The 23187-nt window shown below is 42.1% G+C and overlaps 3 protein-coding genes across 9 annotated transcripts in view; 1 reads left to right on the forward strand and 2 right to left on the reverse strand.

Moving 5' to 3' along the window:
- Window positions 1-3937, forward strand: part of LOC133512278 (general transcription factor IIF subunit 2-like) — a 33246-nt gene extending 29309 nt beyond the window's left edge. The window contains exons 6-8 of one of the 4 annotated variants that reach the window (XM_061841749.1): window positions 826-925; window positions 1004-1147; window positions 3653-3937. In XM_061841749.1, coding sequence (XP_061697733.1) covers window positions 826-925; window positions 1004-1147; window positions 3653-3790 — 382 coding nt within the window. In that variant the 3' untranslated portion in view covers window positions 3791-3937. The remainder of the gene's footprint in view (window positions 1-825; window positions 926-1003; window positions 1148-3652) is intronic. The other 3 variants (XM_061841747.1, XM_061841746.1, XM_061841745.1) reach the window with 3 other exon arrangements.
- Window positions 3938-5282: 1345 nt separating this feature from the next.
- Window positions 5283-10091, reverse strand: tpt1 (tumor protein, translationally-controlled 1). Its single transcript, XM_061841751.1, has 6 exons — window positions 9935-10091; window positions 9060-9127; window positions 6578-6762; window positions 6351-6456; window positions 5740-5856; window positions 5283-5589 (listed from the first exon to the last, which is right to left on the reverse strand). The coding sequence occupies exons 1-6, from the start codon at window positions 10059-10061 to the stop codon at window positions 5587-5589; spliced, it is 606 nt and encodes a 201-aa protein (XP_061697735.1). The 5' UTR covers window positions 10062-10091; the 3' UTR covers window positions 5283-5586.
- A 4498-nt stretch (window positions 10092-14589) lies between these two features.
- The window catches only part of ranbp2 (RAN binding protein 2), a 45189-nt gene continuing 36591 nt past the window's right edge, over window positions 14590-23187 (reverse strand). For 2 of the 4 annotated variants that reach the window (XM_061842539.1, XM_061842537.1), the window contains exons 26-31: window positions 21821-22064; window positions 19742-19831; window positions 19107-19255; window positions 18232-18505; window positions 17740-18095; window positions 14590-16381 (exon numbers count right to left, since the gene is read on the reverse strand). In XM_061842539.1, coding sequence (XP_061698523.1) covers window positions 16076-16381; window positions 17740-18095; window positions 18232-18505; window positions 19107-19255; window positions 19742-19831; window positions 21821-22064 — 1419 coding nt within the window. In that variant the 3' untranslated portion in view covers window positions 14590-16075. The remainder of the gene's footprint in view (window positions 16382-17739; window positions 18096-18231; window positions 18506-19106; window positions 19256-19741; window positions 19832-21820; window positions 22065-23187) is intronic. The other 2 variants (XM_061842540.1, XM_061842538.1) reach the window with 1 other exon arrangement.

Raw genomic sequence — 23187 nt, forward strand, 5'->3', positions numbered from 1 at the left:
GCCAGCGTTCTTCAGATCCGCCGCCGTCCACGAACCCGAGGCACAGCCTTCGCTAAAGTCGTGACCGGCGGATGCAGCGCCTCAGCCAGGGTGGCTCATTTTCGGCGTCGAGGCATCTTATCACAGAGCCGAGCCGGGCCGCTTTACGCCGTTGTTGTCGCACGTGCCTGAGTGCGTCATTGTCGGGAGCGCTCACAGCCGCTGCCGTCCACGAGCCGACCCGCACATTACAAATTTAGCACTTCTGTCATACGTACGCGGATCTTTTGTTACGTTATGAGTGACCGATTACATGGTCCCCCCCAAACTATAATTTTTTTTTTTAGTAGCTGTATACCCACCTACCTGTCATTTGGAACCCACGAAGATCTCATCGTTTGCACTCATGCAGTCCATTTTTCCCAAGGAACCGGGTCTCTTCTAAATTTATGAAGGGTAATTCCAATTCAAGCAATGTCCAGCAATGCAACGAGCCGGCATTTTGGCTAACACGAAGGAACATCGAGCTACCTTCCCGGAGGTAAAACTAATAGAAACAAACGAGTCCACTTGAGGGCGGTCATGCCATGTACGACACTTCCTGCTTCTCGAAAACAAATTCCTCGAAGATTTTCATGGTGGGAGTTACGAAAAGCTGTATACGTCAAAATCACGTTTTGTGGTGGGGAAAAAAACGCATGGGACCATATTGGTTGTGGGTTTTTCATTAATAATATACCATAAATCATCCATTTCATGTTAGTGGCACTTTAATGTTCAGTGTGTAGAAGGGGGAATAAAAATTATATTTGTTTAATGTGTGGGGGTGTACGTGGTGCACGCCAGGGTGCAGATGAAGGAATCGTTGAAGCCTCAGCGTTTGTCGCAGCAGCTGGAGAGAGCCATCACGACTGTGTTCAAACCGGTGGCCAACCACAACTTCAACGTGAGCGCGGAATGTCTCCCGCACGTGCCAAATGTCAGCATTCGTACGCCTCGGTGACCCTTCCGGTATGTTTATCAGGTGGAATACGAAAAGAAGAAGAAGTCAGAGGGGAAGATGGTGAGAGCTGAGCGACAGGTGGTGTTGGATATGCTCTTCACCGCCTTTGAGAAGCACCAGTACTACAATATAAAGGACCTGGTGGACATCACCAAGCAACCTGTGGTGAGCAAACAAGCGCAAACAAATTATACACCTGCCCACTATCTACCTTGCTTTGTTAAAGTTGCACCTATCGCCCACGGCGTGTTTGTGCTTGTTCACACTCTGTTGTGGCTCCCAATTTTGGCCGGTTCTTTTTCTCTCGCTCACACACACACACACACACACACACACACACCACACACACACACACACACACACACAACACGTATGGGTTGCACCGATACAATGGATTTGTTCCAGCGAGGAGAGAACAGCAATGTGTAGGTGCTGATGAGACCTTGAGGTCCTCTGCTCCCTCTGATTGCATCTGATTGTGTAACCACCGCTTGAGTGGGAGACAAATGCCGCACTCCACACCACGCCACGCCACCGTTCCTCTCCCAAAGCACTTGGCGAGCACTCCAATTAACTGAACTGAAGTAACCCAAATGGCCATTGTCAAAAGTCTCGCTGTTCATTAGCGGAGCGACAGTAGGCAAATCTCTCCAAGCGCCACAGTGACACCCTCTGGCTTTTTGTCGACGAGACCGGGCTTTGCAACCTTTTTTTTTTTTTAACCTTTATGAAGAAAAGCTTGAGGATATCCGGCTTCCGTGTGAAATTTCAGCATTAAACCAAAATAAACGATACGATAAAGCAGATTTATTTTTATTTTACATGGACTGTTAATAATGTAACAAAGTTACTTTACTGGCTGGAACTACATCATTTTCTGACCAATGGACCTTTCCCATGCTTATCTTGAGTTATGCCCCCTTCTCCATGTCCCACAAGTTTCCAAAATGCCGATTGAACAGAACATGTTTTAAGTCGATTCTCTATCGCGTATTTCAGATAATATTGCAGTATGTTTTTTGCCAAATGCATCAGACTTGTCCAAAAGAGTTCTACGGAGAGGTCTCAACTATTCCACGCAAGGATATGAACACGGAATTAAGATTTTGGATGGAGCAGGAAGCATTGTCAGAGTGACAGTGAAATGCTGGCGATCGATGCAAAAAACGTTTGACGCCTCACAAACTTCATATTGAAATCCAGCAGGATAAAATAGTGGAATCGTACTCCGCATGTAAAGCAGGGTAAGTAATTTTTGCTTGGAAAGATCACGAGTAATATCGTTGTAGTCTTTAGAAGTTAGTGGGTGTATTCATTTGACTTGGCTCATAATGGAACCCAGTGCCCTGTCTTAAAAGTCTTAATGATAGACATTTCTCATGCATGGCATCGCACTTTTACACCACGACTAATCTGACTTTTTGGCATAAAACATGACACACTTCATTCAGCAGGTCAGTGATACACTAACAAAGTGAAAGTTGCTCTCCTGCAATGTATAAAGCACTGATAATAACTCAATCAAGCTCAGAGAAGATACTTCTCCCTCACTTACCTTTGAACATACAGCCTTGTGTTTGTCTATATCGTTCACATTTAGTTGTACGTGTGCTCTTCCGCAAGCCTTAATCCATCGTAGATACTCGTCAACTGTGTTTTAGGCTTTGGAAAATGAATCAACCGGGCCTCTGGTAACCTAGCAGGATATCTTTCATCAGAATTGTATGTTCTCCAAGTGCATCTGAGGACCACTTTCTCTGTAACGTTAACTTTTCTAAGCACACGCTATTGTCAACCAGCATTGTTTGTGGGACAACATGGTGGCAGGGGCGTGTCAAGCCAGGGGTTAAGACAATACGGCTATCTGATTGGCTATTATTGCACGAGTGACTGACAGGTCGGAAGGGTCCATTAGGTAAAGTTGATGTTGCATTTGAACTCTTTTTTTTTTTTTTTTTTTTTTTTTACACATTTAACATATAGCAAGCCATCACTTCCACTAGTCAGAAGGCTAGCTGTGCTGTTTACAACAGGGGTCACCAATGCGGTGTCCGCGTGCGAATGGTACCCTGCGAGGACCATATAAGGCCCCCGAAAGATATGTTCTAAAAATACCATAGGCCACAAATTGCTACTATTATTTGTGATTTAAATTGTGAATCAGACTTGCTTACGTGAATTAAAATGTTAAAATACCTGTAATGTCATTTACTACAATAAATTAAAACAAAAATATTTTATGTACATGGAATGAACTGAGTCTGAAATTTGCCGCAAACAGGTCACGGAGCCCTTCATACGATCGGTGCTCACGAAGTAGCCCTCATTCTCAAAAAGATTGCTGAGTCCTGCTTTGCAACCTCGCCAAAGGGGCTAGACCGCAAGACTATTTCATTTCTTGTGCCTTCCCCAATATTTTCTTTGTGGGAACTGTTATAATTGCCGCTGAATTTGCCATGCACTTTTATCGCTAGTTTTAATCAGACCCAAGGTTTCACGGGACTCGTAAAAGAGTGGCAGGCCTTGTTGGATAAACGTATAAAAAGGCCATTCGGAAGTATATGTAATGTGCTCCGTTTCATTGTCATCCCGAGATGCAAACGGTTTCAACTTATTAGCGAATCACAGAGGAAACCTTTGAACTGCAGATGTTTGTGCTCTGTCCTCCAGACATACCTGAAAGAAATCATGAGGGAAATTGGTACATACAACAGCAAAGGTGTTCACAAAAGCACGTGGGAGCTGAAAGCAGAGTACAGGCACTACCAGTCACCTGAGGAGGAAGACGATGAGATGCAGACAGCCTGACTCCACCAAGTTCCTCTTTTTTTTCATGCACTTGTTACTTCACTTATGCCAAAAGTCATCTTAGATATCAACTATCATAAATGTAAGTTTTTTCTTTTCATTAAAGATGATGAAATCCTTTCTCTCCATATTGGGAAGTCCAGTAAATTTCCCCCATGTCCTTCTTTCTCTGTTACTATGCCAACTGCAGACCCCCGTTAGCCATGTGTTACAGCGTGGTAGGGGGAAACGTGCTGCTTTAGGTTTTAAAATTTAATTTATTGACTTGAGTGCCTGACCGCACCCAAACCTCGTGTTTACCAGCATTTGGATTAGTTAAAACGAGACATGCCATGATTAGACTTGTCACAGGCAATAATTACCTGAGACAAATGAGTGCTATCCCATCACATTTGAACAAACCGTACAATTGCAGTGTACTGCGTCCTTTAGATTTACAAGCACTCTTTCACATACCACTGTACTGTTTTTTTTTTTAATTTAGTTGGTTGATAATTATGGCCATCAATTTTCTACAGCATTTGTCCTCAGGGTCTCAGGTGAGCTGGAGTTTATGCTCAATTACATTGGGCGTATTATTGGTGGATTGTTTCAGACACCCGCACCCTACTTGATTTTCTACACCATCACCTAACCTGCTCTTACAATTTTCTGTGCTAGTAGCACTTCCCCTGACCCCTGGAAAAATAATCTCCAAAAGGATGGGGTGTGCCCTCTGTCCCAAAATTGAAAACCACCGCCCAAATGTAGACAACCCTTTCTTCCTTCACATGCATACATAACTGAATAATTTAGTCTTCAGTTTAACGTGGCTGGTTTTGGAATGTTTGTGGAAGTCGATACCTTAGGAAAATGCACTAAGGCCAGAGCAGATTCCTCCAACCTCTGGAATTCTGAGGCAGACCTAAAACCCTTTTGACACCGTGCTCATGTACATTAAATTGTGGCAAATATACTGGATAGAACTGACATGCCACTTACTTGTCAATTCATCTTGGTTAAGAAAATGTAGTGATAGAAGTGCATGATTTACTGGTACAAACGTACATACAGCAAGAAATGACTTTCCTATTGCATTACGACTATACAGCATCTTACAAGTTTGTGTTGGGCCCACAGGAATGTAACATTGTTAAAAGACAAACCGTTTAACTGAGCCTTTGTATATACTATTTTCAAGTGTAATTCGAGGCACACATGACACCTGCTCAATTTTTTAGTAGATTATGTACTCCTTTGTTTCATCTAGAACCAATTATATACCTGTGACATGAATTTGAAATGAACCACAAGTATAAAAGTCACTTTTTTGTTTGTGTACATCTACAGTACTGTACTTTGACAGACATCCTATCCAATGTCCCCGGAAAACATCTCGCTGAAGATGAAAATCAAATCACAATAAGCCAAGCTATGCTTTTATCGATTGCCACATTTTGATTGGACTTCATGTGAACACTGAATCCCATAAAAAAAAAAAAAAAACCAAGCAGGAGATGGTACTCAGCTTTATTTTCTATTTAAAGCAAATGGAGTTTTGAATGCAACCACAAACCCAAGAGCATGATGACATGAAGAGCATGATTCTGACGAATAATCCAGAAAGTCCAAATCAGAGAGCCTTGATCATATTCCTTCAATTTGACTGCAAAAAATGTCACTGATGATGGTGAGGAAAAAGATTAAAATCCATTGTCTGGGGGGGGCATGAAGTGAATAAAGGACATGCACTCTCCTCTTGGGGACATCGGGAAGAAGCACCAGCAGCCAGTTGACATACAGTTTAGTCCGTGTTGTTACTGCAACAACAACAATGAATGGTAAATAGTATCCAACATTTGTTCTTCATAGTGCCCATTTTTTTTTTTTTTTTTACATTTCCATGAGTAATTATTACTAAAAACACCCATTACATTATGTTGACACTGAAGACATGGCACAGTACTTACACATTTCTCAGTGACCAGGCCGTCTTTAAAGAAGCGCATGAAAGGTGTGGTGTTGTCCTCGCGGTAGTCCAGAATCCCGACCATGCCATCAACGTTCATGGACTCCCCTGTGTAAAACTGACAGGAAGAAAACTGCCGTTGAACTGCCATAGTAGTGAGACTGCAGGTCTGATACGATTTTGAGTTATTGAAATTACAACAGTGAGACATTGAAGTTATCTGAACCCGATTGGATGAGCAAGTCTATTTGGAGGGTGAAGCGACTCCTGAGTTTCAAAAGTTTGTCAATTAATTGACTGTGTTCATCATACTCAACATGTATATCATACTGGGGCACTCCAGCTACCAGAGAAAGTTCCTTGTGTTTACACATTTGGCCAAAAAAGCTGATTGGCCCATAGATGGTGAGTTGATGACTGAATTTTGAAGTCATTCAACCGCCTAACAGTTGTGCATCATGCCACATCTGACGAACAAATAGATTGGGGATGAGAAGGAACATTCGCATATAAGAGGAGTTGAAGGGAGCGATGGCGGAAGAAGACTCCCTGGTGATCCTTGAATAAGGTTTAACCGAAAAGCAAAGAAATGAACCGAGTGAATTTATTTACCAGAAGATTCTTGAAACCCGAGAGGATCTTTTTGATTTCCCCATTGGCGTCGGCCATAAACTGGTCCACTCGATCAGGGTTGGTTTCCTCCAGCTTTGCCTTTAAACTGAACAGGAAAGGAAATGGGTGCAATGGAGCAAGTTCCAAAACATCCCAAAATAACAATCAATCAATCCCCAAAGAAGGCATGTGCGCTATTACAGACAAGGAAAGAAGGGGTGACATACGCCTTGACGTATTCCTTGATGTAGCCCATGTAACTCTTCCTGTCGAAGGATGTCTCCTGCAGCTTGTGGAAGAGGATAATGTTCACGCCGGACTCTAACGTCGATTCTGTGGTCTCCCCCTGCTCCTCAGCTGATGCGTTGGCGCCGAGTAAACTTTCATCGATGTCGTGTGACCGGGTGATGTTCTAAAACACAAGGGACAACTCGGTTGGCACCACCGTTCGTTGAATGGTTGCGTGATGGAGCAATCCAATACATTTCTGACACCCCAACCTGTTGATTGTAAACTGCCACATAAATTCAACAAAACTACACCGCTGGATACAATAAATTTCCCTCCATTCCAAGGGTTACTTTTCCAGCTCTGTGCGATTAATGAAAAGCAACAAAATACAAATAGTGATCCCCAAACTTTGAGCCAACACACAACTTAAATTTTCTTTGAAAAATCTCACGACATTCCAAACAAAAGTGTCACAAAAAGTGGATAAACAAGTCAATTCTAACCTTTCTACCATTAAATAGAAGAGCCTTTATTCGTTCTTTCTATGCCGCCTGCCATAGCTAGATGAACAAAGATGCATTTATTGCAAACAATATTTTGACCAATTAGATCCACAGCCCACTCATTGGGAACTACTGCCCTATTTAAATACATTATATGTTTTTAATAACATTTACGGTAATGGTTTTAAGGTCTTCAAAACCAATTTGTAATACATTCAAACACGATTAAAAAAAAATGAAAAAAGCAGTATAGAGTACCACCTAATTAACTTCTCAGAATACCACAGGAGCCTGTGATAACCACAGATGGGACAACAACAAAAATGGAAAACACACAAGAGCTTTCATCATTTTCAGACTTAAGTGGTATTAGATGGAAAATTTGACTAAATTGGAAATCACTGCCGTACACGAACATTTGTTGGATTGTTTCTTGGCATCTTTAGAATTAATTATTCCGTCAATTAATCTAAATAATTGAGTCTTGAGTTCGTTAAATATGCAGCTCAGCCGGAAGGCGTTGGCCTCACAGTTCTGAGGACATTGGTTCAATCCCAGCCCTCCCTGTGTGGAGTTTCCATGTTGTCCCCGTGCCTGCGTGGGTTTTCTCCGGGCACTCCGGTTTTCTCCCTCATCACAAAAACATGCAACATTAAATCGACACTTTAAATTGCCCCCGGGTGTAATTCTGAGTGTGTCTGTTGTCTGTCTCCATTTGCCCTGCGATTGGCTGGGAACCAGTTCAGGGAGTCCCCCGCCTCCTGCCCATTGACAGCTAGGATAGGCCCCAGCACTCCCACGACCCTTGTGAGGATAAGCGGCAAAGAAAATGGACTGATGTGCTGTGAAAGGTCTTCTGACGTGCCGCAGGAAATTATCAAATTTCACTTAAGTGGTCAAAACATTTATTTACAACAAATGTATCTTTTTTCATCCATCTATGGGACCAACACATAAAGATAAATAAATGGTCTATTAGATGGCAGAAAGTGTATAATTGACTTGCGTTTACACTTTTTGTAACATTTTTGTTGGTTGGTTGATGTGCCTTGGCTCAATAAAGGTTGGGAATCAGTGGGTTAGAGCATCGGGCTCACAGTTGTGAGGACCAGGCTTCAAATTCTGGCCCCGCTTATGTGGACTTTGCATGTCCTCCCTGTGCCTATGTAGGTTTCCTCCGGATACTCCGGTTTCGTCTCACATCCTAAAAATGTGCACTAATTTGAGATTGTAAACTGCCTCTAGGTGTGATTGTGAATGCAATGCTCGTTTGTTTCTATGTGCCCTGCGCTTGGCCAGCAACCAGTTTAGCGTGTACCTCATAAGTGGCTCAGAAATGGATTGATACTATTTTGTATTGTTTAATGGCCAAACACCAAATAAAAATGACCTAATATCACATGGGAGGGAGCCTTTTTAGAACTGAGCTACTTCATTGCTATTGATCAACACTATGTTCTACTAGTTCGACGTTTGAGGCTACTTCAGGTTCAAGTACTTGACAATGACATGTTATTCACACTAGAGCTGCAATTATTTTAAGAGTAGATTAAACTGATTTCAGATGTTAAGTTATTGGGTCAATCTATAAGAGGAAAATTGTTGTCATTGTTTTTCCAAAGTAAAAGCTGATGTTTCTAAGCAACTTATTTCGATTACTTTCTGGTTTGGTGGTGGACTAAATTCAGACTATATACTGTTGAGAGAGACTGAAATGAAATTTGTTGGACAGTTGTTGCGACACAATGTCTTATAATATTAACTTGGTTACCAAAATACTTGAATTTGATAATCTCCAATTAATTGATGCATTCTGAAGAGTCTCCTCAATAAAGCCAAACGTGGGTTAGTCTTTGACATGTTATGTGGCATGACATCGGCATATGACTGAAACAATAGAAATGAGCTGTCCTTCGGTCGGTAAATCAGCATTGAGAAACGTTCCTTCCTTGCTCCATCCACGTCACTGGCTTACCTTTCCTTCTACTTCATAGAAGATTGGAGTCTCCTTGATGGGGTAGACATCTGAGAACATCTCGTCACCTATGGGCAAAATTGATAATGGATATTTAAAAGTGGAAATCAATTATGAAAAGTAGTTTGTACCTTCATTTAAAAAAATAAGTATTAAGTGCCAGCTTTCCCAGTTGACATGGATATTTGGCTTCTGAAGCAGTTAATGGAAGTGAATTAATATCAGTTTTCACTTATAAGACACTAAAGCGCAGTTGCAGCAAGAGCTGGGCGCACTTGTAAGACAACTCTTTAATAGGAAATCTTTTTCCACTCCTAGTGCCGCTTTTGGCCTCTGGATATCGGAGTACTAGTCCACTTTTTCTCCTCACTCCCAATCCTAAAACTGCTCAGCACACTAGTAGAACATCCGTCTTATTTGGGAAAGTTTTTTTTCCTTAACCATTAGTGCCAATTTCGGCCTACTAATTTTAAGGGGCCCGCTAATTATGACCAGAGACTACAACATTCTCACGAGTGTGATGCTAGTGCTAACTTTAGATGGGCCAGAGACGTCTTCCCTCAGTTTTTTAACTCGAAACGAGCGGCCACAGGACTCCGGGGCGCCATCACCGTTCTCAGAGAGCCACCGCGGCCATTACGACACGTTCTTGAGGCGGTTTCTGGTTTTCTTTTCTTTTTTATAAGTAACGATGAACCGCTAACAATGGTCGTCGTTATGGCGTCATCCAGTTAGCATGAGGAAGCTGACGGCACGAGTTAGCCGGGCGAGCTAGAGTGCGCCAACTCCAAACTATTTTCACACATTTGATTGGACAACTCACAGTGTAACTTGGGCGCCGGCGAGCGTTAAAATGTCATAAAGGAAATCCTTACCGGTGATGATACACTTGTAGATGATCATTTTAGCCGCTTTGGTGTTCAATCTTCCCGAGAGAGAAAACCTGCAGCCCCAATCCAGCCGTGAGACGAAAAAGGCCGAGCGGGCGACGGTGCGGACCATTTTAATCCGGATGACGTCACCATGGGCGGGGGCTCTCGGCTTCGATGAATTTGACTGCTACCCTCACGAGGTGGCCGAGACCGGTACTGCACCCTGGAAGTTCAGAGGCGGGTAAAATGTAGGACACTTCTAAAATAAACAAAGAAACAAACAATAAAGCTTCTAAAGTAATGCTCTACCGTAATCCTGTTTCGAAACTGTATTTGGATCCCTACTCTTGTCTTGAAACCCCAACACATACTATGTATTTTAGTGTATTTATGTGTGAGTGGGTGGGTCAAAACTTACTTCTTTCAATTTCGGTGACAGCACAGCACCATCCAGTTGGCGCACGGCATCATTCAAATCAACGGTGAAGTGCTCCTATCAGATTTTTTATTTTTTTTGTGCCAGGAACTGCAATTCAATTACCCCCTTTTTTCACATTGCGTAAAATCTTACATCATTAATGCTTCCAGACACTCTCATTCACATATAGATTCTGTTTTACTTCAGCTAATCTTCATTCCTCTCCTTTCCAGTGTGCATCTCCAACTTTCTAATTGTTTCTCCGCCTGCTCCCTGCTTTCACTGCAGACCACACCATCATTTGCGAACATCATGGTCCAAGGGGATTGCAGTCCAACCTCCTTTGTCAGCCTATCCATTATCACTGCAAACAGGAAGAGGCTCAGAGCTGATCCCTGATGCAGTCCCACCTCCACCTTAAATTCTTCTGACACACATACAGCACATCGCACCACTGTTCTGCTGCCCTTATACATGTCCTGTAGTATTCTAACATATTTCTCCGCCACATCAGACTTGCACATGCAGTACCACAGTTCCTCCCTTGGTACTCTGTCATAGGCTTTCTCTAGATCCACAAAGACACAATGTAGCTCCTTCTGACCTTCTCTGTACTTTTCTACAAGGATCCTCAAGGCAAATAATGCATCTGTGGTACTCTTTCTAGGGATGAAACCATACTGTTGCACGTATGTACTTACTTCCATACTGAGTCTAGCCTCCACTACTCATTCCCATAACTTCATTGTGTGGCTCATCATCTTTCTTCTTCTGTAGTTTCCACAGTTCTGAACATCGCCTTTCTTCTTAAAAATGGGGACTAGCACACTTTTGCTCCATTCTTCTGGCATTTTCTCTCCCGCTAGTATTCTATTGAACAAGATGGTCAAAAACTCCACAGCTAGCTCACCAAACAGCTTCCATACCGCCACTGGTATGTCATCGGGACCAACTGTCTTTCCATTTTTATTCTGTTCAGTGCCTTTCTAACTTCCCCCTTACTAATCATTGGCAATTCCCGGTCATTCACGCTTGCCTCTTCTACTGACCTGGAGTACATGTCATATGCCACTTGTTTAGCCTTCGCCACCTCTACCTTTTCCCTATGGCGCATCTCAATGTATTCCTTCCGCCTCTTCTAAGTCCTCTCCGTGTCCCACTTCTTCTTGGCTAATCTCTTTCCTTGGATGACTTCCTGTATTTTGGGGTTCCACCACCAAGTCTCCTTCTCCCCTTTCCTACCAGAAGACACCCCAAGTCTTCTCCTGCCTGCCTCTCTGAATACCTTGGCAGTAGTATTCCAGTCTTCTGGGACCTCTTCCTGTCCATCTAGAGCCTGTCTCACCTCTTTCCAAAAGGCCACACATCGTTCTTCCTTTCTCAACTTCCACCACCGGTAACCTCCTTGAAAATACACCGTGTGCACAAAATGTAATCCACCTGCATGCTTCTACCTCCGGTCATGTAGGTCATTCTATGTTCCTGTCTCTTCAGGAAATAAGTGTTCACCACTGCCAATTCCATCCTTGTTGGGAAGTCCACCACCATCTGCCATTTAAAGTTCCTTTGCTGAATGCCGTACCTACCCACCACTTCTTCATCGCCTCTGTTTCCTTCGCCAACATGTCCATTGAAATCTCCATCAATCACAACTCTCTCTCTGCCTGGGATGCTGAGGACGACTTTGTTTAGTTCCTTCCAGAATTTGTCTTTCAACTCGAGGTCACATCCTACCTGTGGGGCATAGGTGCTAATCACATTCGACATAATACCCTCAATTTCATCTTCATCACTAGATCTGATACTATTTTCACCCCCAAGACATTCTTAGCCATCTCTTCTTTTAAAATAACCCATACTCCATTTCTCTTCCCATCTACTCCATGATAAAATAATTTAAACCCTGCACCTAAACTTCTAGCCTTACTCCCTTTCCACTTGCTCTCTTGGATGCACAATACATCAACCTTTCTCCTAATCATATCAACTAACTCCTGAGCTTTTCCTGTCACAGTCTCAACATTCAAAGTCCCTACACACAGCTGTGGGTGGTGAGGCCGACCATGATGTACGGATTAGAGACGGTGGCTCTGAAGAAACAACAGGAAGCAGAATTTGAAGTAGCAGAAATGAAGATGTTGAGGTTCTCGCTCGGAGTGAGCAGGTTAGATAGGATTAAAAATTAGCTCATTACAGGGACAGCCAAAGTTGGATGTTCGGTAGAAAAGGTTAGAGAGATCAGACTTAAGATGGTTTGGACATGTTCAGATGCCAGAGAGTGAGTATATTGGTAGAAGTTGGCTGATGCTGAGGATGGAGCTGCCGGGCAAAAGAGCGAGAGGAAGAACAATGAAAAGGTTGATGGATGTCGTGAGGGAGGACATGAGGACAGTGGGTGTTAAGAGAGGAGGATGTTTTAGATTGAAAAAGATCACATGCTGTGGGAACCCCTAATGGGACAAGCTGAAAGAAAAAGAGGTAAATTAAACACAGACGCACAGTTGAAGAGGGAAGTGTACATACTGTACACTGCAAAAACACACATTTCAAAATTTAATTTTGTTAATACCCCATAATAATGAGATAATTTCTTAGAGAATTGAGATTATGTTCATTGAGTTCAAAGGTTTACATACATATAAAGTACTACGTGCTTAAAGAACATGGAGAATCCCAGATGAGGTCATGGCTTTGGAAGATCCTGATTGAGGAGACAAAATGTGAGTTGACGACACACATGGGGCTGCATTTAAGGCCACACCTCAAACACGCTGCTTCCTTGTTTGAAATCATGTTAAAATCAAATTAAATCAGGAAATCAGATGAACTGGGGAGCTCCACAAATCTGGCTCATCCTTGGGTGAAATTTCCAGATGAATGTCCCACATTCATCAATCCCAGAACAAAAGCGAAAGTGAAGTGAAGATGCTAGATAAAGTTGCTGAGAAAGTGCCATCATTCACAGTGGAACGAGTCTTGCACTGACATGGGCTGAAAGGCCACTAACCGAGCAGAAAGCCGTTAAAAAAAGATTACAATTTGCAAAAAGACCCCAAGACAAAGATCTTAACTTCTGGAGACATGTCCCGTGGTCTGCTGGAACTAAAGTGGAGCTGTTTGGTCATAACGACCAACGTTATAGCCGGAGTTTCCTCCAAGGGAATCTTATAGACCTGAGAATACCATCCCAACTGTGAAGCAGAGAAGTGGCAGCATGTTGTGTGGCTGTTTTGTTGCACCTGGAACTGGAGCTCCTCATAAAATAGATGGCATCACGAAGAAAGAACATGGAAATATTGAGGCAACATCTAAAAACATCAGCCAGGAAGCTAAAACTTTGGTGCAAATGGGTCTTCCAATTGGACAGTGGCCCTAAGTATACTTCCAAAATGGTCAAATGTGGCTCGAGAATACAACACAAAGCCCTGATCTGAAGCTCGTCAAAAATTTGTGAACAGATCTGAAATTGCATGGGCAAGCAAGCCAACCGACAAACCGGACAGTTACACCAGTTTTGTCAAGGGGAGTGGGCCAGGATTCCAGCAGAGTACTATCAGAAGCTTGTGGAAGGTTACCTAAAATATTTGACCCAAGTCAAATAGTTCAAAGTAAATGATACTTCATACTAAGGAAATGTAAACTTTTGACCTTGAAGAAAATATCAAATTCTTTAAATTCTCTCGATCATCTGTGGCGTTTAACAAAATTAAATAATTTTGGTGATCCCAATTGATGTGAAACGGGAGTTTATTCTGATTTAACTACTACAAAAAAAGACAAAAGCCCCAAAAAATTGTTTGAACAGTGTTTGAACAAACTTCTGGATTCAACTGTTTATCCTAGTCGCTTATCCTCTGGATAATATCCCAGCTATCTTTGGACAGGAGGAAGGGTACACCCCAAACTCGTTGCCAGCCCATCGCAGGGCACATGGAAACAAACAAGCATTTGCGCTCACAATCACATCAAAGGGGATGTTACAGTCGCCGATTAATTCATGTCTTTGGGATGTGGGAGAAAACTGGAGTGCCTAGAGAAAAAACACAGGTACAAGGAGAACATACAAACTCCACAAAGGCAGGGCCAGGATTTGAACCCTAGTCCTCAGAACTGTAAGGCTAACGCTCTCACTTATCATAGCACCACGCTGCTGTATGAAATCATGGAGGGTTCTGAAATTTGCACCACCTCTTTGGAAAAAAAAAAAAAAAAAAACAGAAATCAGAATATGCTTTTTTTAGGAATTTATTTGTATGTTACTGCTGCAAATAAGTGTGTGAACACCTGTGAAAATCAATGTTAATATTTGGTCCGGTTGCCTTTGTTTGCAATTACAGGTCAAACGTTTCCTGTAGTTGTTCACCAGGTTTGCACTTTGCAGGAGGGATTTTGTCCCACTCCTCCACACAAATCTTCTCAAGATCAGACAGGTTTCTGGGCTGTCGCTGAGAAACAGGGAGTTTCAGCTCCCTCCCAAAATTTTCAATTGGGTTTAGGTCTGGAGACTGGGTAGGCCACGCCAGAACTTTGATATGCTTCTTCCGGATCCAGTTCTTGGTTATCCTGGCTGTGTGCTTCGGGTCATTGTCATGTTGAAAGACCCAGCCGCGACACATCTTCAATGCTCTGACTGAGAGAAAGAGGTTGTTCCCCAAAAATCTCACAATACATGGCTGCGGTCATCCTCTTTCTCCCATGACTTTTCTGTATTTATACAAATGGAGTTGTACAATTTTGTCCCTGGTGTCTCTGGACAGCTCTTTGGTCTTGGCCATGTTACAAGTTTGAGTCTTTCTGATTGTATGGGGTGGACAGGTGTCTTTATGCAGCTAACAACCTCACATATGTGGAGGTGGACTTTTAAAGGTAGACTACAGGTGTTTGAGGGTCAGAATTATAGCTGATAGGTGTTCAAATACTTATTTGCAGCAGTATCACACAAATCATTGAAAAAAAAAAAAAAATCATACTTTGTGATTTCTGGATTTTCTCTTTAGATCATCTCTCTCACAGTGGACATGCACCTACAACAAAAATTTCAGACCCATGATTTCTAAGTGGCAGAACTTGCACTATAGCAGGGTGTTAAAATACTCATTTTCTTCACTGTACATAACAGCTATCGGATAGGGTTGACTTTTATGCCATCAAAACTGTCAGCTTTGCAGTTGATGTGAAAAACATTCACCCATCCATTTTCTGTCCTGGCAACAACCTAAAAAATACATCTAGGCTGTTTTTTTTGGTCACATAAGGAAAACGGTGATGCCAAAAGATGTACATTTATTAGTCATAAAGCAACTTTATTCTGTGGCATAAGGAATTTTGAACTGAGATCCTTTGCATGAACCCATCCTCCAGGGTTTTTTTGAAGGGAACGGTGAATACCGGGTAGGATACAGACAATATGAGGAAGTCTTCATGGAACAGGGAGATGGCAGGGAAAGTTAGAAAGCAATGGCGCTTTCAAATATTCAATTTAAGTTCCAACTACAGATTGATCGAATGGGCAGTGTATGTGTGTAATGAGTACCAACACTCAAATTAATCACATGCAAGACAAAAAAACAACTTAAAAAAGTCAATGTACAATTATATAGACAATTTCAATTATGAGATCTTAATGTCACCTACAAAATATCTGTGGCTCTTGACCAGTAGTGCTGTGGTCAGTGTGTAAATCTTTGATATCATTGGACTGCGTGATCTTAAAATGTTCAAGAAATCTAAATCTGTCCACAGTCAGCAATGAGAAGCTTCTTGGAGGGAATACCTCCCTTTGTGCCGAGCTCCCCCATCTTTTGAACTACTTCTATGCCCTGTCGAACCCAGCCAAAAGCCACATGCTTAAAGTCCAGGTGTTCTGCCTTTTTCATTGTGATGAAGAACTGGGAGTTGTTGGTATCACGGCCGCGGTTGGCCATGGACAGGATGCCCGGGCCCGTGTGACGGATGTCGAAGTTCTCGTCCTCGAACTTGGCGCCGTAGATGGACTTTCCGCCTGTCCCGTCACTGTTGGTAATGTCGCCGCCCTACAGGAGCCAAAAAGACCACGTCAGTAACAATAATTCTGAAAGGTCATTTAAATATCGTGAACTCCTGTTTCCGGACCCACCTGCAGCAGGTAAAAAGCCCACAATAGAGAGACAATATTTATAGTTTCACGCCTCCCACGTGTTAAACAGTTCAACATGAAAATACATTTGTAAAAAACAACCTATATTGTGAATACTGTGTATTCTAATGTGTCGGTACACAAATGTGGCTTTTACAAGGTGGGGCCTGGTAGGCAGCATGTGACAGAGACCCACTTCCGGATTGTCTCTGTGTGAGCTGTCCTCAACAGCAGCTCTTGTAATGTAACTGTGGCTCTACTTTCCCATCTGTAAGGGCATTATAGTAAGTATTGTATAATATAAATGTGTGCTTAAAACCCATTCATGGGCAGCATCCCATTTTTGGTACATCATGATTTTCACGCATTATATGCTTCAGTACATCAAAATATTTAAGTGTTTTAATCTGAAGCCACAATTTGGTATCAGGAGAGGATAACTCATCAGTCAAAGTTAGCACAGAGTTATTTCCCTTTCCTTCCTGACCCAACATGGCTGCCTCAAGTACACACAGAGCTTTTCCAAGAGAAGAAAGGGAGAAAGGTCAGTGTGCAACCAAGTTTGTCTTCAAAATGCTAATCCATCAGTATTAATGCATAAATGTTGTTCTAGAAAAGGAATTAATTAATAAACATATCTCTAGTATGTACCACTTCACAGAACTGAAAACATACCTGTCCCGGTTTTGGGACGCTGCCCGCGAGAGGGTACATCTTTTTTGCTCTTTGTTTTATGCGTTAAACGAAAAGTGTTATTTCTTTGATTGTGGCCTGCTAGGAGACTTTTATCTCAATAAGGCAAAAAATTGCCACCCTGCCCATGAATGGGTTAATAAATGTAAAAACAAACTAAGCCGGGGGAAGGTTCTAATATTACAAATACTGACCAAATGTCTAAATTGACAAAGCTGACTGATTTTGTAAACTAGCTCTGCTCGGTTTGTGGCCATGCTGTTATTTGAAATCATGTATGTAAGCCTGTGACGATGGGTGACTATGGTGTTAGAATTTTCTCGAGTTCTTTTCTATTTAAACATGTCATGTATATGTGGGCGGAATTGTTAGAAAAAAAAAAAAAAAAAAAAAAAAAAAAAAAAAAAAACATAACTAAGTTTAATAAATTCGGAATAGGGAAAAGCTTGGAACATGTTATAGTGCTACCTTGACTTCTGAGCTTGGGCATGACCTAGTAAGAAATATCAGTAGGTGGACAACATGAAAGAAAATTGAGTGGCTTAATTTTTTATCTGTATTTGACTGTCCTGTTCTCCTTACCTGACACATGAAGTCCGGTATGACCCTGTGGAAGATGGAGCCCCTCAGCCCGAAGCCTCTCTCTCCTGTACAGAGGGCCCGAAAGTTTTCTGCAGTCTTGGGAACGAGGTGAGAGAAGAGCTCGACTGTGATGGTGCCGAGCAGTTCGCCGTCCGCCTCCACGGCGAGGAACACTTTCGGGTTGGAGTCTCTGGAATGCTCCTGAATTCTTGATATCACCGGTGTGGGGCTGCACAAGGCGTCGTCGTTTTGGCTGATGTGGCTTCGGCATTGGGAGAAGGTCTTCTTGAAGGAAGCGGCGATCTCAGGGGTTTTGAACTTGGCTGCGAGCTGCTCCACGGCACCCTCAGCGCTGTCTGGAAATACAAGAAAATACGAGTATCAGCCTGTGGACCATTAAAAATACCGTGCTACCTCATATGTCCTTGCTAGCGTGACTCTCTCATCTGCCCTATACAAAGAAAATTGACATGACTTGATGTCTGTGTGTACCCGAGTAGTCTGTGGCGGTCCAAATGAGAGCATTGGCTGAAGTGTTCATGGGCTTCAGCTCCATCGCCTGCGTGATGATGTGATTGGCGCAAACCCGGAACACTTGCTCCCTCCGCATGAGGATCCGGTAGAAACGCTTGGCCGGGTGGTAGAGGATCTTGATGTCGCCGATGCCACGCTCCTTCCACTGGCTGAGCTCCCTGTCCCATCGGTACAACCTGGTGCGCTCCTTGAAGAGGATTTCTTCATCCTCCTCTCCAGACTTGGTTTGCACCTGAGAGAGGATGCCGTTTAGGACAGCAACAAGACCACTCGTTAATTGATCATTAAAATCTTTATTGCTTTTGTCACCTAAATGTTAGTTTAAACATTTATCCCAGTTCTATTATTTTTGCAGCCTTGCCGCCAAATGCAAAAAACTGACCCCCTTCCTCCATAATTGCCTTTATACTTCAAAGTGTAAATATATCACACAACTATGATACCTTAACACTAGTAATATCCAACAAAATTATGTTCATTTACCATAGGGCGTTGGACGACTATGCAAAGACAAGGGTGAATGACAAGTAAAAAGCATACTGGGGACGGAGGAGTAGGCAAACTTTGATAGCCGAGAGAAAACATACGTATGAAGATACGAACGTACACAACTTAAAGTTGTTAAAGGAGAAGTCCGGTCGTTTGGATTAACAATGTATCCGATAGGTCATGTCATATGTACTGTATCTTAAAATTTGAGGTTAATGACATCCTGCTCACCATGAATAGGTTTTTATATTAGACTTGTATTTTAAGAGAACTGAGACTGCAGTGACAAAATGAAATACGAACATAATCCAGATTACTTGAATGTCTGTGTGTGAACAGAGTACCTCTGGAAGTGACACGATAGGCTCAAAGTGTATGTCAACATTTTTCGGCGAGTCCTCTTCTTCACTTGCGCATTCATCGTTGTTGGCTGATGTAGGCCCTGAGGGAGCAAATACAGCTGCGCCTGCATTTGCCCAAGAGAAGTTGGAATCTACACACACACACACACACACACACACACACACACACCACACACACACACACACACACACACACACCACACACACACACACACACACACACACACAAAATCCCAAAACAATTGAATACAATAAAAAATCTCACCATAGGACACATGGAAAAAAAACTAACTGTAGCTGTTATAATGAAATCAATAAAATAGGAAATCAAGAATTGTGTTGGCTATCAATGTCATCGATTCATTGGGTCACATGATCATGAAGTCAGCCTTTATTGAGCCAAGGCACATCACCAACCATCTTCCATCGTCGACGAGTTATTTTTGATTCAATCATTTATTGCTTTAAGAGCTCAAGTAATTTCATGCAGTAACTTGATTGTGCATGTTAGCGCACTGTTCATTTGAAATAATGTGGTGATGGAAATTTAAATGTTTTTTATTTGATTAATTAATCGATTATTAAAATAATTATTCAATCGCAGCCCTAAAACCAACCTTTTCTTCCAAATGCAAAGGTTTCTGTATTTTTGGCCAGGTCAGCAAAAGAGAAGCCCTCGGCTGTGGTGAAGCCAAAGCTGGGTGTACCTGTTAAAGGGGAACATTCCCATTAACTAAATGGACACCTTCACTTCACATAAGCATGTATAAGATCAACATTGTCAAAACTGTGTACACAATACAATTTGGCGATCCATTTTCGACTGTTTATTCTTTAAGATGGCGGATGAGCAAGAGCCTACCCCATAAATTGGCCAAAGACAGGCTACACCTCGGACTGGTCACTAATCAATCACATACAGAAAACTATTCGTGTTTTCATTCATTTATGAAATAAACACTTGTATTTCGATACCACCACATCTTTTTTTTTTTTTTTTTTAAAAACGAACAGTGGGCGTTATCTGGTCAACTCAAATGCGATCATATTTACGTTACCAGGGGGATAACGACAGTGTGAAAGTGGATTAAGCCAACTGTATTATAACAAGAAATTGTGGGGAAAAAAATCTGTGGGGGCGGTGTCCTGTGCTCATGACAGGAGAGAGGACTTCATGTAAGGATTGCTTGAGGTATGTTCACGTACTTTGAGTATTGTATGGCTCGCAAGACAACAAAACGTTACGTAGCCTACCAAGCTAGTTCTACTGCTTGTGATTGTTTGTAAACATTCTGCCGTTCTGTTGAATACAAGCTGACCAGAGCAGCGAATTCCAATGTTTTGGAGCCAAGGAAGATATCAGTACTTTACAATTGAAAAAAATCTAATGGAACATCAACAAACAAAAATGTCACAAAAAGTAGATACGTTAAGTGCTGTATACATACTGACATCTGATAGAAGACAATTTTTCTGTGACTATGCCTTACTGGCATAAATAGATGAGCAAAAATACATGTTAAATACAGCGTTCCCTCACTAAAACATGGTTCACTTTACGTGGCCTTGGTATTATGAGAATTTTTTGTGTTTTTTTTATTTTTATTTAATTTTTTTAGTGTAGCAGGCTTTTGTTTAAACCGTATGATTGCGCCTTGCGTTCTTTATCTTAATTTGCTCAGGGAAATCTCTGCATCGTGTTCTGTGTCCTGATTGCCTAAGGGACTGTAGACCATTGTCAACCGCTCTAAGTACCGGGACTGTGAACGCAGGGACAGCTGGCGGGCCCATGGCGTTTCAATGCATCCACAACGCGCCGTGATGCATTGTGCCCCAGCTGCAGTCGCGCGCCATTACTGTGGTTTCTCCCGAAACCAATGCCAGACAAGCGCACCTGAGCTCACTGCAATTCGCTGAAGTTCATTGGGCATTGTCAATCAAGTGTTACTGCATCTTCCTACTCTTTCTCCACACTTGTGTTTGCTTCTTATTCTTCAGCACAAAAGCGCCACACTGCTAGCTTCAAACAATTATGTACAATGGCATGGAGATTGATTGACCTTCAGAGAACTAACTACACTGAGTGCAAGGCCAATGAACAGCGCTGAACTCAGTTGCGTCCGTCCGACAGCGGGGTTTGGGGGCCCCACGGGGTTTTGGCACACCCAGACAAAGTATCGAGGCTTCAGTTCTCAATCATAATGGAAGTTTGGCATGTCTGTTTATAAAGTATATTTTTGCCCAGAAGGGGGAAAATAAATAACTCTCCAACAACAACCCCGGGAGCCAACTGGCCATTTACCCAGTGCTGTATACAGTGAAGAAAATTGATGTTAGGAAATTAAGAAAATAAATAAATCTATAAACGGAAAAAGATTACAACAAATCCCACTTAACGTGGGTATTTTTTGGAATGTAACCCCTGCATTAAACGAGGGAACACTATATATTTTTTGAACAAGTACACCCCTAACAGTAAATGAACAGGTCATTTAAATAGACTCATCGCTCCATCTTGCGATTGGATCAGAGATTGGTCTTTTCAACTCGCCGAAAAATCCTCATCATGTCAAGCCTAGTGGGCGCTGGACCCCCGGATCTGGAACAATCAGTGCTATGGCCATAAGCCAACGTTCAGTGATTTCCGTAACAAACTGCACATGTTCCGTAACATTTTACAGCTCTGTATTACATACCTGTACTTGTGATAGCAGGAGGGGCACCAAAGGGGACAGCAGAGAAGGCAGTGGGGGTCTCTTGCTCGGCCTTATTTGACAGGTCGATTGGAGAAACGTTGTTACTTGGAGTTTGTGTCTGCACATTTGCTGGCTGCCTTGACGGGTCTTCCTCTGTGCTGGACTTGCAGCTCGGGTTCAGATCAGATGTCTTCTTTTCAGAAGGGGTACTGGGTACTTCTTCAGCTGTGTTTAATTGGGCATCCTATAGAAATGAATGGAAGTCATGTCTTACAGTACAGCATGCCACTGCCCATTTGCGGTTTACCGTTTACGGCTCCGCATACTCAAAGAATTTGCTCTCACCTCCCACCCAGGCAATAATGCATCATAATTTTACAACCGTAAGGTGGACTTTAAAGTCTTAAATTTTCTCCTAAATAAGACAGGTTACCTTATAATGCACGTCATATGTTATTGTTTGACTATATCAATGAAGTAAAACTGAACACTTGCACATTACAATATTAGCATTCATGCTAGCATGTTTTTTCAGCATATGATGGTGCTCATGAAGTAAGTCAGGAACGATTGCAATTTTACATATGTAAGCAGAAGCTTACATTACCCCTACATATTGACAGTGTAGGCAAGTGATTAGTTACCCTGTTGTTCACACGGTGTCATATAAAAACTAAAATTATCACACCACAGAAAAAAGAAAAGCATAACTTGAAAATAATAAAAATAACTAAAGAAATAATTGACACACGACATGCACTTCAAACGCTATTTACATCCTTAGTGCCTCCTTGTCCTACTTACTGTGGTGTTGTAGCATGCATAATACATACTAGTTTGCATGGATGCCATCTATCTAACCAACATTTTTACTTGTAGTTAATTGACCCCTCCGTAGAAATTGCGCAATCCGCGTCACTGACCAATCAGAGGCCAGAGATCTGCATAATCTCAGACTCAAATCTCAGACAACGCTGGATGGTCCATATAGCTTCTGTTGGCGTTTTATCGCGTATTTGGGTTCTTTAACAATAGATATGGTTAAGAGGTGTAGTCACGGACTTTATAATAGTAACGACAGGTTTCCTGAAAGGCTAGTTGATGGAGTTCAATTCGTACCCTTTCCAAAACCGAAGACCCAGTACGAAAAATGTCTTTGATGGATCAAACTTTGTAGAAGACCGCATCATCAACTGAATCCATCTAAAATCAACCGGAACAGAACACAGAGTACGAAAAATGTGTTTGATGGATAAAACTTTGATGAAGACCGCATGATCAACTGAATCCATCAACCGGAACAGATATGTTTGCACGAAGTAAGTCCTATATTTGATTTTCAATACATGTCTCATATAAATAAATTA

This window comes from Syngnathoides biaculeatus, chromosome 14, assembly GCF_019802595.1.
Source record: "Syngnathoides biaculeatus isolate LvHL_M chromosome 14, ASM1980259v1, whole genome shotgun sequence".
NCBI lineage: Eukaryota > Metazoa > Chordata > Actinopteri > Syngnathiformes > Syngnathidae > Syngnathoides > Syngnathoides biaculeatus.